Source organism: Marmota marmota, unplaced genomic scaffold (genome assembly GCF_001458135.2).
Source record: "Marmota marmota marmota unplaced genomic scaffold, marMar, whole genome shotgun sequence".
Lineage (NCBI taxonomy): Eukaryota > Metazoa > Chordata > Mammalia > Rodentia > Sciuridae > Marmota > Marmota marmota.
Genome location: NW_025999949.1, coordinates 27,691,838 through 27,706,557, shown reverse-complemented (window position 1 = coordinate 27,706,557; position 14,720 = coordinate 27,691,838). Strand labels below are relative to the sequence as shown.

At 43.9% G+C, this 14,720-nt stretch overlaps 1 protein-coding gene across 2 annotated transcripts in view; it reads left to right on the top strand.

Moving 5' to 3' along the window:
* Window positions 1-14,720, top strand: part of Adcy8 (adenylate cyclase 8) — a 221,257-nt gene that overhangs the window by 149,979 nt on the left and 56,558 nt on the right. The window contains exons 9-11 of one of the 2 annotated variants that reach the window (XM_015486608.2): window positions 1,157-1,257; window positions 9,922-10,123; window positions 12,053-12,142. In XM_015486608.2, coding sequence (XP_015342094.1) covers window positions 1,157-1,257; window positions 9,922-10,123; window positions 12,053-12,142 — 393 coding nt within the window. The remainder of the gene's footprint in view (window positions 1-1,156; window positions 1,258-9,921; window positions 10,124-12,052; window positions 12,143-14,720) is intronic. The other variant, XM_015486609.2, reaches the window with a different exon arrangement.

Genomic DNA, 14,720 nt, shown 5'->3' with positions numbered 1-14,720 from the left:
ACACCAACAACAAGTTAGACTAATTTTATTATTTTGCTGATGTAACCGAAATCTTATATTGGTATTGTGGACATACAGCCTAAGATATCATGACAGATCTATTTACCAGCTTCTTGGATAAGGTGACTCAAAGATTACAAAGTTCCTGTGCCAGGCTTAGCTTTCTATCTCTTCCCCTAATCCAAAACTAAAATGATCTGTATGCTGTGTGATCATCAGCAAGTTACGAGACATCTCTGGCATTAAGGCAAAATACAGGACTTGGTTTAGAGTTCTAAGGTCTTTTTGAGTTTTATAACCCTTCCCTGTTTTTGAAAGAAGTAGATTTTTTCTCAGCTAAGCAACTCCAAGATGGTTCTGGACACAAGGCTGGAGTTAGGAAAGTACATATTCAATGAAAGCCTTCCAGAAGCTTTTAAAGCTGGACAATGAAGTTACTGAGAGCTCTGGGTAATTGAAATAAAGTTAGCACCATTGCTCAGGGCTGCCTCGAGCAGAAAACAGAGGGGTATTGAGCATGTTGGCCCATCAGTCTTGGTGTCTCTGCTGGGAGACAAAGGGCTATTCCTAGTTGGAGATCTCCTGGGGTACTTTCTAAGATTCTGTGAATTTATTTATTTTCAACAGTTATTTTAAAAAAAGAAAGAAAGAGAGAGAGAGAGAGAGAGAGAGAGAGAGAGAGAAAGAGAGAGAGAGAGAAAGAAGGAAGAAAGACTTCCTGGGAAAATATTTCCCTATATGCCCAAAGCTGACAAAAAACAAAGCAAGGTCCTTAAATGATTTAAATTTACTCGTGGAGAAAGCCAACGTGAGCTTAACTTGCTGCATATGTAGCCGTGTGCTGTTCTGTTAGGATGGTACTAGTCCACAGGGAGTGGGGAGGGCCACACAGGCTCATGGAAAGCCCCTCGCCTGAGACTCTTCACGAGGCCAGCTGCTGTCTTTTTCCCTGGCAGGCTGCGGGGAGGGTGGAGATCGTGCACAAGAAGGTTTATGAAACTACAGATTCCTCTGAATTCTTTTTAAAAAATTGAATTGCATTGTTGTTTTTTTTTTCTGTTTCCCCCAACCTCAGACACTGCTGAAACTTAACTCTTCCAAAAGCCTAACTCTGCTGCAAAGTAATTCATTCTCCTTGTTTTTCTTTCAATTGCAGTATTCTCAAATGAGGGATGAAGTATTCAAGTCCAACCTGGTGTGTGCATTTATCGTTCTTCTATTTATCACGGCAATACAAAGTTTGCTTCCTTCTTCAAGGTAAATATGAAAGGACTAAGTTATCAGGTGAAGTGTCTCTCCTGACCCTCACTGGGGCAGGGCAGCTGACCTTCCCCAAGGGTCAGAATTTTAAATGACTGGATCCAAGATCCATGCCAAGATGTCTGACAATTCAGTATCTATTCTTGATTGTCTTACTCTATATGAAAATCTCATTGCTCTGCCAAGGCAAGACTCTTTTGCCCAATCTAATGAAAACAATAACCAAAACCAAAACAGATCTGCCATTATTGGGCACTGCACCCACAAATGCAGAAAGCAACTGACTATCAGATCCTCAGTCACCATTTACTTGTTCATTTTTCTATGTAAATTATTTATAAACACAGCATCACTTCTTCCTGGGTCATAAAAATTGGCACTTTAACAATACTGCAAATACCTGTATGTGGTCCAATCACTTCTAAATACTCTATACAGAAATTCAAGAAATCCTCACTGCAACCCTATGAGGGAGATACTGTGATCACCATCACTTGAAAGAGGAGGAACCTGAGGGTCAGAGGAGTGCAAAAGTTGCCCAAGGTTTCACAGTTGAAAAATGCTACACTCTGTATTCGAACCCACGACGCCCAGCTCCAGAGCCAGGGTTCTTAACAAGGGCTGGGGCAGGAAGTGCACAAGAAGAGCCTTGTGATAGTCAATTGGCTGTTGACTTGACTGGATTCAGAGAAACCAAGATGATTTTTGGTAATGCACACGTCTTGGTGTCTCTGTGAGTGTGTTTCCAGACACAATTGGCAGCAGATCAGAGACCAGATTAGGTAGGACCTAGCCCTGAGCATGTGCAGAACCATCCGATGGGGGAGGGATATGGGAAAAGAAGCAGAAGCAAGGGGAGCCTTGGGCTCCACCACTGACTGATCTTGAGGGGTGCGTTTTGTGCCTCTGCCATCAGCGGCGCACAGCCTCATATTTTGAACATGCACTTGCACCAGAGACTCTCCAGGCTTCTCATGGCTCTGATCTTCGGGAGAAGCCTGACTAAACAAGCCCAGAGCATCCTGTCCTCCAAGAAAGCCGGGAAACCAACAAGCACCAGGAGAGTCAAAAGGACTCAAAGCCACCAGAGAAGCTCCCGCTGTCCAAAGAACTCATAAAGTGAACTTTAGTAGAGATCATTTTTAGAAAGTTCAATCAAAAAAAACCCAGCAAATATATGGAATGCCATAAATTTATTTTGATATTTTTTAAGTTGTTCGTCTGTGGTGGGAACTGGCTGATCATCTTGAAAACTGATGAACAAGTGAGAAACAAATATTTTTTTCTTCTTTCCTCTGCACTGTACCACAAAATTACTGAATAGTAGGTAAAGGGGATGTCACAAAAAGTGTTCCAGCTTAAAAAAGGTTTTAAGAAAACAAAAGAATTAGAATTTCACCATTTTCCAACCCCCAATGAATTAGTGGATCTATGAATCTAGTGTCAAAGAATGCTATCAGCACAAAAGGGAATGACAGCCACACCTCCCCAGGGAAGAACGTGATGTACTACCTGTGGTCTTACCAAGGGATTGAGCCTAAGTCTGATCAGAACTGTGAGTCCAGATTCTGCTTTGCAGAGATTACAGAGGGTGAGGACCATAGGAAGAGTGTAAAATCCAGACAGAGGTAAATACTGCTGGTGAAAGGCACATATCTTCCAATAAATAAGTTATAAGGAAAATAAAGGGATAGAGAAAGACTTAAGATTTAAGACAAACCAAATTTAATAAGATAATATTTTTAAGCTTTAAAGGACAAACCAAATTTAACAAAATAAAATAAGTGAGACAAAACTACAGCATCTACAAATGGATGATAAAGCTACAAAAAAAATGGAAAGTGATTAGTGTGGTTGGGAACAAGGATTGTGATTAGGACAGGCATATGGATGGGGCATTACTGTGCCCCCAAAGTCCTATTTCAAAATCAGGTGATGGCTCCAAAGGTAGACACTTTATAGCAACTTATTAAGCTACACTTTTTATTCTGCAATTTAAAAGAAATTCTTAAAGAAAGAGATAGACAGAGACAGAGACAAAGGAAGATCAAAGGAAAACCTTGTACTTCTGCCCAATGTGGGCTAGGAAAGCCTTCTACCAATAGCCACTGAATGCTTATCCCAGGGCTACTCTGTACCCTGGAAGGGCTCTGATCCAAAATGTAAAAAATAAATAATAATCCCTACTCTATTATCCTTATAATCTAGTAAAATAATACAAGAAATAATTAAAATTCATGTGTATCTCTAGATGTACATGCTACATGGGTGGCTACTTACCTTCTGTGCACATAGGTGCATATGTACAGATGTATATGCTGTGCAATGGACAAGTCAAAGTACTCTCTGGGTCCCAGAAGTACCCAGAGAGAATGGGATTCCTGTCTACCTGACAGCCTATGAGAAACAGGATGCTGGAAACAGGGATCTCAGAGTGGTGAGCTGTGAGTGTAGGTAGGGTCTTGCCACATTCTCAAATTTCCTGGACTCCACTCTTCAATTTTATCAATAGAGACATGGGAGCCAAGAGAGCATTACCATATCTGTTGCATGCTCTCTCTGGACTCCTGGAGCACAGTCTGCGAGCACTTACGATGCTCTCTCTGCTGCACAGTGGAGATATAGAGCCAAGGCCCTTACCCTTACAAAGCTGAAGTCTAGTGGACATAAAAGCTGAATGATTTTCCTAACAGCTGCGATAAGGCGATGTCTATCATGCTAGGGAAGGTGTGCATTGAAGTAGGATTGTGGTGAGGGTGAGGCAAGCATCCCAGAGGAGGTGACAGTGACAGCCCAACCCTCTTGAAGCAACTCATCCCTCATGGGAAGGCCTAAGAGTGGAAGGCAGGAAAGTATCAGAGCAGTGCTCAGGAGGAGCATGGTGTGCAAACCTTGATAAGACATTGTGCCTCATTGCCGAGGAAACGTTTTTGAAGCATTTTGACCAAAGAAGCAACATGATTGGATTTGTGTTCAGAAAATTCATGCCGGACATGGATAATGGATAGCAAGAAATTAGATCTGGGATTGAGAAGACAAACTAGGAAGGAATTGCAAAAAATCCAGGCAAGAAATAGCAGGTCAAGAGAGTGGCTATGGAGTAGATGAGAGATATGTTAGGTATTCAGGGCAGAGAGTTAAGAATTCTGAGTGGCCGACTGGATGTGGAGATGAGGTAGAAGGAGGAGACCTGGATGACCCTGCTGATCTGGACAATCACTGTCCCCCAGAGGAAGTGTACTTCCCAGTTGGCCTAGCAGGTTCCCTTCTCAGGTGACATGACCAAAGAAGGTTTGCTAGTCTTGCTACCCTGTTTCCTGGGTTCAAACAGAAGAGACCTGGAACCTTACCCAGCATCTCAGGAAAAGGAGTCTCTGTCCTCGGTTCCCACTGAAGTCCATACCTTCAGTGCAGATAGCAACCCAGGAAAACCTGATCATGGAGGAAACATCAAAGCTGAACTCTGACCAGACCATCCGCATGCTGTGGAAATGAGCTGCCCACTCACCCTGGACACAGCAGAAGCCTTCTTTAACATGTACTCACTTTGTTTCTGATTGATACTCTACCACCAAACAGATGGTGGGTGCCTTTCCCTCACATTTCTTCTGTCATGGATTTTTAACAGATGAGGCAGTCTCTACTCATGTGACCACAGCTAATTCCCAATCCCTGAAGGAAAAATTAATGGACCCTGGCAAATTAGACGATGCAAGCCCAGCTCTTTTCTTAGTTTCTGCATGTTCACAGATGTTCCTGTCCCAGAAGGGCAAACTGAGGGAAAACTAGGAAACACCTTCAAACACCTTTCATGATTACAGAACAACATATCTACATCTGCATGCATAGTGATGGCAGGGGGAGAACAGGAGGAGGAGTCTGAGGAGAGGAGGACGAGGAGGAGGGAAAGAGAGAGTAATAGTGAGCAAGAGAGAGAAGGTAGTAAGAAAAGATAGAGGCACTAGGTCTGATTATTTCCTATGCATCTTAGTAGCTGTAGACATATTGAACCTCCTTGAAGCTTCAGTTTTCTCATCTGTATCATGGGAATGATAATGCCCACTTCTCAGGATTGCAGTAAGACTTAAATCAACTATGTCCATTCTTGGCAAATTCTGGTTCCTTTTTCCTTTCCAATTCACATATTTTCATCTGTTGAAAAGGCTAAGAATATCTACCTCCCAAAGCTGCTACAGGACCAAAGGTAAAATCACACTCATAGGCTCTTTGCAGATTCTAAAGTGTCATACAAATGTCATCTTCTGGAAGGATCTGAGTCTCTGTTTCCTATTGCACTGCAAACTGCTATAGGCTGTTCCCTCATCTCCACTGATCCTTGCCTTCCCAACAAATGTCACATCGTAATATCAACCCAAACCCTGTTTTAAATATAGACTGAAAAGAATAATTAGAACATAATGTCTAGAAATGACTTGGATAGAGCTGTTTGCAAATCCCTGTCATTCTTTCTGAGATTCAGTTTCAAAAATGAAAGGTTCTCTTTCTTATATGCACCAACAATACAAAAGCAAATTCAAAACCCCTGGATGCCTGAATAGCTCTATAATTAGATGAAATTTACAATCTGATGTTATAATGTTTATGTATGCAGAAATAAATGAATGCTAAGGAGCTACTGCAGAGATTTCCAGAGGAATTTTATACTCAGTGCCAGTACCTTGCTTAGAAAGCCTGTCTTGTAATTAACGCTCTTCCCATAGATCTTCAAAATGCCTTTGATCTCCTGAATTTCCAACATGAATAGAGAAAAAGAATTATCATTTCTCTAAGTTCTTACTTTCTGCTTTATTACTGTATTTAACCTCCAGCCTCCTTTAAAAATTAATCTTTAAAAATTTCAAATTTTTGGAACAAAAGTTTTAAACACAAAAGAATTTGGTCTTGCCTCTGAATCACACTGATTGTCTTTTACCTCTCTTTCCCTTTATCAGCAAACTCAGAAGGAAGTCATGTAGAATTGTATCAGGGTAGATCAGGTATAAGGGTTCCAGTAGTTTTGGATGCAAGTCTTCCCACATAGCCCTCAGCATACCCAGATGAGCCTCATCCCTGCAGAGCATACATAAAAGCCCAATAAGGAGATGGGTAGAAAAGCACCCAATTTACAAATAAATGCCTCTTCAACACCATGCTGAAAGACAGAATATAAGAGAACACATGTCCTCCATTCTGAATGTTTTGAATCTTTGCCAGACCAGAGACCCATCCTTAAACTCCCACGTGAGAACTCACCACTTAGAGGCAAGGAAAGAACAACACCAGACACGCATCCCCAGTACTAAGGATGAGCACGTCAGCCCTGCCCTCCCCCTGGGGAGGACACACCAATTGCATAGAGACAGTCCCGGAGTGTGGGTTGGAGTCCTCTTCCCTATGCAGGCTGGGGGGGTGGGGATGAGGGTCCACTCTCTACAGAAAGCCTGAGTCAGTGGATATTCACTAAGCATCTCTGTGCACTCATCCCTACCCTGGGATCATGGAAGAACCCACAGAGGTAGGAGTAGCATAGTGTCTGGGGCAAGCTGCATGAAGTTTATATTGTCCAGACCATGAAAAGAGAGAGAGGAGGGCAGAAGAGAGAGTCAAGGGCTGCATCCAGGCCCAGTGTACACACAGTGGTGGCCACTTAAGAGTTTGAAGGTCTGGCTGAGCATCTTTTAGATATGCCTTTCCCTGGCCCGTTTCTGCCTCACACTTGGAAACAAGACACGCTTGCCCTCCATGGCTGCTGCACGCTGTCAAGACACACCATCCTTGGCGTTGGCCCCTTCTCTCCTGAGACTGCCTGACAAAGTGGCCCACCTGCTTGCTCCTTTCTTCACCTCCCCTGGGTGCGCAGGAGTAATGGGGTGTTGTCAGCGAGTGTTTCTTCAGCCTGTCGGGGGCAGGGAGTTTCCCATCTGCTTAGAGCCCTCCGGGAACTCAGTGCTGCACAAACCTTCTGTTCTTATCTAGGACTCCCACAGAGACTTCTTGTCAAGGTGATCCCTGGAAATCAAAACTGTGCAAGCAGGTTTTCTTCACACTGGCTAACGACAATAGCTGGGGCTGCCAGAGATTCGTTTCCAGTCTCAGGTTAGCTTGACCATGCAGATGGGCATTCTTGGTTATGCCCTCCTTGTAAACTTCTTACCACTCCCAGCTGTCATGAGGCTTTGCTGCCACCACTTGCTCCAGCCCATTAGCTCCTCCACAGCTTCATCTTGGGGCTTCTTGCTTCTGCCTGTGCACAGCCTGGTGGGCAACGTGTTTCACTCCCAAATCTTCAACCTTCACCTATTCACTCCAGCCCCAGAGTTCCCCCCGTATCCCTCTAATTGCCCAGACATCTAGATAATGTCAACCAGATATCCACAGTGCTAAATATTTGGCTAGGCCAAAATCAAATTCACGCTTATCCTCTGTACTTACCCAGTCAAGATGGTCAAAGCCTTAGCATCATCCTTAATGACTTTTCTCTGTAGAAAGTCCCCTTGTGCACACATATGTGGGCATGAGTGCATGCCCCCTCCCCGCGCACACACACACACACACACACACACCACTTATTAAGACTGCCTCCATATCGTCCCCTGCACCTCTCAATTACCAATGCTGTTGCCCTGCTTTCCTCCTTTTTAAACTCATGCCTCAATTATTTAAACCCCCTAAATGCTTTTCCTCTTCACTTCATCTTTCAAATACACAGATCCAATCACCTCCCTCCTGAATCATCCATCATCTTAAACATCTGCCCATTGCCTACGGGAGAAAGGCCCCTTCCTTCCCCTCCAGTCCTACAGCCTCACCAGCTGGGTTATTGGAAGATCCTAAATACACCTGCCACTTCTTCTGATGCTTTGCTCATGTTCCCAACACTTCTCACCTGAAAACTTCTTCAGCCCCCAATACCTAATCCAGCTGTCACCTCCTCCATGAAGCCTCCTTTGATCCCTTTTCCTGTTTCCAAATGAAGGCTATTTGGAACTCTTTCTGGATCATAGTGTATATACACTTATTCATTCTTTTGAAGTCCATATTCCTCTCTGGATTATTATCTTCTAGAACTTGTGTCTTTGATCCTGGTACCCTGACATACTCACTGGTACCTGGTATACACTGTGCTAGAAAAGAAAGCTCTTTAAATACCATGCTGAAACCACAGAAGCAAAAAGAATAGTGCAAACATGAGAATCAATTGCTTACCAAAGTGAGAATACCAAAGCAATGTAGCACAACAGACTTTAACTTTTTTCTTTAACACTCATCAGCTGAATGGCCCATTAGGAAGCTGCTTTCTTGTGAGCCTTCACTCTTTATTTAGAAAAAAATCAAAAGACCTCTTAAGTTTGCTCTGAGGAATGGAAAATATATGTCATACATAGATTTTAGGAAGTAGAGCTCAAAGCATCATTTACACAAGGGTTACTAATAATAAATATAAAAAGTCCGGGCAGCAGGACAGTAAGAAAAGTTATTAGAAGATGGGTCCAACTTAAACCACTATGCACATATCTCGAGGAAGATATTAAGGTCAGGTAGAAAAATTCACCTTATAGAAGAAGGATAAGTCTGGTTGCCTCTGTCAATGTGCCCTTGAACATCTGCAGCAGCTGACTGGCTGAAAGACCAGTGGGGACCTTAGAGATGCTAGTGTGGGATATGAATGTTCAGACACAAAAGAGAGAACAAGGATGAACTTCTAAGGAGAATCAATATGTCTGGTGATGAATTGGTTGATAAGGAGTGGAAGCAATTAAAAATGCCTCCAGAAGTGATCCCTAAGTTGCAGGAAACATCCTGATACCTAACAGAGTCATCTAATAAACACAGGTTTCCATGGGACACAGCTTTCATGAAAACTTGAAATTGAGGGCAGCAACTTGGGAATGATTTTAAGGCTTGGACACACTGACTTTTCCTTAGCATGCCTCAAATTGCACCTTTATCTCTCTCTCTCCCTCTATATATATATATATATATATATATATATATATATATATACACATACATGCATATATACACACATAAACACATGTATATTTACACACACACACACTCTCTGTCTATATATATATATATATATATATATATATATATACACACATATATGTGCATATATAATACATAGATATCAAATTTTTTCCATGCAAACCATAGTAATCACAATTCAAACTCAGGAACTCTAAACTAATGGCAAGTCCATTTCTGGGCCTCAGAGTAGATGGGAGGAAAAGCTTCATAAAACCCACCATGAAAGGGAAAAGGCATGTGGGTTCCTCCCTCAGCAAGAATATAGAGATTAAACTCCATGGTGTGTTGCCTTGGCAGCAGTCGCACAGTGAGGAGAGGAAAAGATGAGCAGGAGCAATAAATCAAGCCAAATATTTCACATTATTTGCAAAGTTTCTCAACAGAATATTCTAGAGATGGATGGTATATATTATGTATACACACACACACACACACACACACACACATTTCCTGCTAATATCCTTTTTCCTGAATAAGAAAACTTTAGGAGATTATTGGGTGCAGTTATTGGATACAAAGAGTGGGGAATGGGGAGGGGAAATTATAAACAAGATGGCCAGGGTTGTTCAGAAACTGGGGACCAGATGACGGACACCATATGACCCCCATGTCCTGTGTTCCCTTCAGAGTGATGCCAATGACCATCCAGTTCTCCATTCTGATTATGCTACACTCGGCTCTGGTCCTCATCACCACAGCAGAGGATTATAAGTGTTTGCCTCTCATCCTCCGGAAAACCTGCTGTTGGATTAATGAGACCTATTTGGCCCGGAACGTCATCATCTTCGCATCCATCTTGATTAATTTCCTGGGTGCCGTCCTAAATATTGTAAGCATCCCAAGCCCTCCAGTCCTCTGATGTCTGGTATAGGAAGGAATTAAGGGTTTATGGATCCTCCAGCTTCCTGCATTGCCCTTCCTTGGTATCAATTACCTTCACGTGCCAGTTCAGCCCCAAGCTTAGGGACACACAGCAAAGGTATGACTATTATCAGATCTGTGTGTTTTTCTGTTGAAAAATTTTCTTTTTCCAGTGGGGGAGGTTATTTGCTCCAAAGAAGCTCCCAAAGCCCTTCAGTTTCTGTACTGTCAGTGGCCAATTCTAACTGTCGATAAGTTGCTCACCATTTACTTATGAGGTACCCTGAGATCCCTGCCTGCTATGTGCCATGCACTAAGGCAGGAGCTTCATGTATTTTTTGTATCTAATCCTCACTAAACCCCGTGAGGTAAGTCTCATTATCCCCACTTTATGGCTGAGGAAACTGAGCTCAGAGACATGAAATAACTTGATAATAAGGTCTGTCTGACTCCATGACCTATGCTCATTCTGATATTGTAAACTGTCTCTCTGGGAGTGGGAACGGGGCGGGGGAGAGGAAATAAAATAGCTGTCACTCACTGAGCACCTACTGTGCAACAGGTAGGTATTATTGTCCCCATGCGATGGATGAGGAAACAGCATTTCAGGAAGGTAGAGTACCTTGCCTTTGGTTTCTAAGGATGCATAGAGCTCAGATGAAATGCCAACTGCCATAATACTTATCATTGTTTTTAATTACGTGGTCCACATTTTAATGATTTCTATTTCTCTTTAGAATTATACCATGGTAGCAGTAGGTATTCTGGGTGTATGTGTGTGGAGAAAGGGTAACTGAAGCTTGTGTTGTGACTGAAACCATCACTGTGCCCTCTGGATCGTGAGTTTGTGCTGACCCAAGCTGTAGATGCCAACTCTTGGCCTGTGACAGGGGTTCAGACTACCTGAAATTCACTGTCAAATTGGCTTAAGCTTGGTGGTGGTCCTTGCAGTGAAGGACTTATGGGAAAAAGAGAAAGCCATCATCCCAGAAACTCATCATCTAATGAACATGTTACAGATTATGGCAACTGAAATGGAAGTTTGTAGGATGGTTGGCACAGTCTGTGGAGTGGTAGCCGTGATCTCGAGTCTTGAAGGTGCAGCAGATATTTCTGGGGTGCAGAATTTGGAAAGAAGCCCAGTGATGCTAGGCCAGGGTTACTTTGCCACCGTGGTGTATCAGAGCCTTTGGAGTCAGATAGACCTGCGTTCAAATCTCAGGTCCACCCATCACCAGCTGGGAGACCCTGGACAAGTTACTTTAGATCTCGGAGTTTCACTTTTTTTTTTTTTTTAAGTTGTAAAATGGGGATAAAATAGTGGCTACATCACAAGGCGGTTGTGAGGCTTTTGTGTATCCAGTGTCTGGCACAGAGGAGGTGTTTAGCCAGTGGTTGTTATTCTTTCCTGAGGGCCAAAAAATCCCCAGCAGCAGCACCGGTCCTAGGAAATACTTGTCATCCCGGTGCTGAGTGTCTTCTGGAAAAAAGTGTCCCTTCAGGTCCCTCAAATCCTCCCAGCTATTGATCTGGAGATGGGCTGTGATCTGACCCCAGAAGTCTTCTCCTGCCATCCAGCTTTGTCCTCTGAGCCCCCAAGCACCCTCCAGCAACCTGACATGACAGGGCCAACAGAGTAGTCTTAACCCATTTTCCTCACGGGCTTGCAAAAGCTTTTTCTGAGCCAGCGCTTGTTTTAAATAAAGGAGGCACTCCAAGCTGGCCCTCCATTCCAAGTGAGCCCCTAGGGCCGTCTAGCCCGGGCTGTGGCGGAGCCCAGCTCTGATAGCACACTCCCTCCCAGCATTCACACTGACTTTGTTGTTCCTGTGTCTTTTTGTTTTTTGTTGTTGTTCTTTTTTTTTTTTTTTTTTTTTTTTTTTTTTTTAATTCGCAGCTGTGGTGTGATTTTGCCAAGTCGATACCCTTGAAGAACCTGACTTTCAATTCCTCAGCTGTGTTTACAGATATCTGCTCCTACCCAGAGGTATTTATTTACGAGCTCCCCTTGGCGAGTTGCACACAGACATCTCACCAGCTCAAGTCAACAAGACTGGCTGGAGGGCCTCAGGAAGGATTCCTGGCCCACTTTCCTCCACCTCTTCCTCCTCCTTCTTCTTTTCCCCCTTGGCTGTCTCTCCTTCTCTCCTATGTCTTCTGCTTGCCCAGTCCTCTTTCCTGCTCCCTCCTCTCCCTCTTTCCCACCTCCACTCCTTCCCTGTATCCCTCTTCCTTCGTCCCCCTCCTCCTCCCCTTTCCCTCTATCCATTTTCCTCCTTCCCCCAAGGCTTCCTCCCCTACTCATTTCCCTCTAGCTTGCCTATCAAATCCTAGAGCAGAACGTGCCATCGTCCTCAGTTCCAGGCAGAACTGCTGCTGAGAGAGCGCTTGATGCATTGAAAAGGCAGAAAGGACAGAAAGGCAAACACAGAAACCCACAGCTCAACTTCCATCAGAGTGGTGGGGGGAAGCTCCCAGATCACCCTGGGTCAGGAGACACCCAGCAGCAGGCCCTCCTCACAAGGCATGTCAGGCCCTGTCTTAGCTACAGAGTCACAGGATCTGCCTACAGGGTCCGTCAGCCATGCCCCAGACCTTCACATATTGGGGAAGAAGTTCTGTCTCAGGAGGGAAGTTGAAAGGTCCCAGAAGACCCCAACCAACCCCATGCCCTGGGCACCCAGGTAAACTTGTTCTCTAAGAGGCCACCCCCCTCAGAGACCCCTCCAGCCTGAGAGAAAAGGCCCCATCTCTCTTTAGGCCTGAGAATTGGCCTCAGAAGCACTCTGAAAAGGAGAGAGAACCCCTCCCTCCACCACGTGTGCTGACCACCTGCTGATGAGGCAGAGCATTGTGAAGTCCCCCAGACACTTAGGTCAGAGGTTGTCACTGTCTCCAGGCTCTGACTAATAAAAGCAGGGCTCCAAAAGTAACTTGCTGGGCACACTCAGCAGTGTGCCTGTCTGATCTCCTTCTTCCTCACCTCTTTCCACCCTTTTTCTTTCTCTCTGTCCTTCCTTCCTTCTCTTTTAATTCAATTATCCTTTCTTGGTACTGTGATTGGAACCACGTCTCCCTTATTCTGGCTCCCCAGACCTGGAGGAGGTTCTGACTAGGCCTGGGGCTGTGCAGGGGCCAGATGGCCAGAACATGTGCCTGAGACTTCCTCTCTATTTAGCAGACTCTGTGGGATATGAGCTCCATGAGACCTTCTTGGTTTGAAAGGCATGAAGAGTGTCCCAACTTTGGGCAACAGTAAGTAGGGCAAGAATTGGATGGTCAGTGCTAGGCAAAGCTGTATTTCACTTCTGCTAGAGCCAGTTCTTACTCTCTTTGAACCTAAGTTTCCTCATCTATAAAGTGGGAAAATGAATACCTGCTTCACCTGGCTATTGTGGAGCTAAATAAAGTGCTCTCATGGTTTAAAAAAAAAAAAAATGCTTTCATGGTGGCTGCCTGGATTAGTTGGTCAATGTTTAGTTCCTAACATGGTATCTGACATAAAGCAGATGTTCATGACCTATAGATCTCCATGTCCCCAAATCAATCTAAACAACACTCTACACCCTTGGCCCCTGACCTGAGATTCCTATCTCAGGACCACAGCAGTCATGGATGTGCCCGTCCTAGGAGAGTGGTGAGTAAGCTTGCCAATCACACAGCTCCATTTCTATGCCTCAGTTTCCTTTTCCATGAAATAATGATAAAATCAGTAGCTTCCTCATTGAGTGGTTATACCAATTAAGTGGATAAATTCATACAAAGCACTTAGGTCCCTACCTGGCACAAGAATCTGCTCATTAAATGTCAGCCATGATTTATTTATTATTTTCAACAAAAAGATTTTGATCATGCACTGATGAAGTTTTAAAAATGCCTATGCAGACCTATAACACTACAGTAACATACATGTAACATACTCAAAATTATAGAAACAAAATTAAATAAATTTGAACTGGAGTTCAATATTTTCCTTCATAACCAAAGGGTCATCTTGCTTGGGGATCAGCGAACTGTGAGCACAGGCCAGATTTAGGTCCACCATTTGCTACTCCAACATATATGACTATTTCTCTGCCCAGGCATTTGTCTGACATACTAGAAAAAATTAAACATTCAGACCCTCTGAGATGCTTAACCCAACCCCCAACACTCAGAGTGTGTGACCCCAAACAAACCATTCTGTCTCTCTGAGCCTCGGTTTCCTCACCTGTACCTGGTGTTTCACCTCACCCCATGCCCAGATCAAAAGCAAGCTGTCAAACATGAGGCTTTAGTAATGTGTGGTATAGATTATAATTTAGTTCTGAATCAGAAGCTTACCTCTACTAAAAAGTAAAGATGTGGTGTTTCAGTCAGTCTTGCATCATTGTGACCTCAAGACCTGACAAGAACAACTTAGAGGAGGAAATAGGGGGTTTTTTGGCTCATGGTTTCAGAGGTTCAGTCATGGTCAGCTGACTGTGGGCCCAAGGTGAGGCAGAGCATCAGGGTGGAAGGGAGTGTCCAAGGGGAACAGCTCAGGGCATGGCAACTAGGAAGCAGAGAGAGAGTTTCCCTCACCA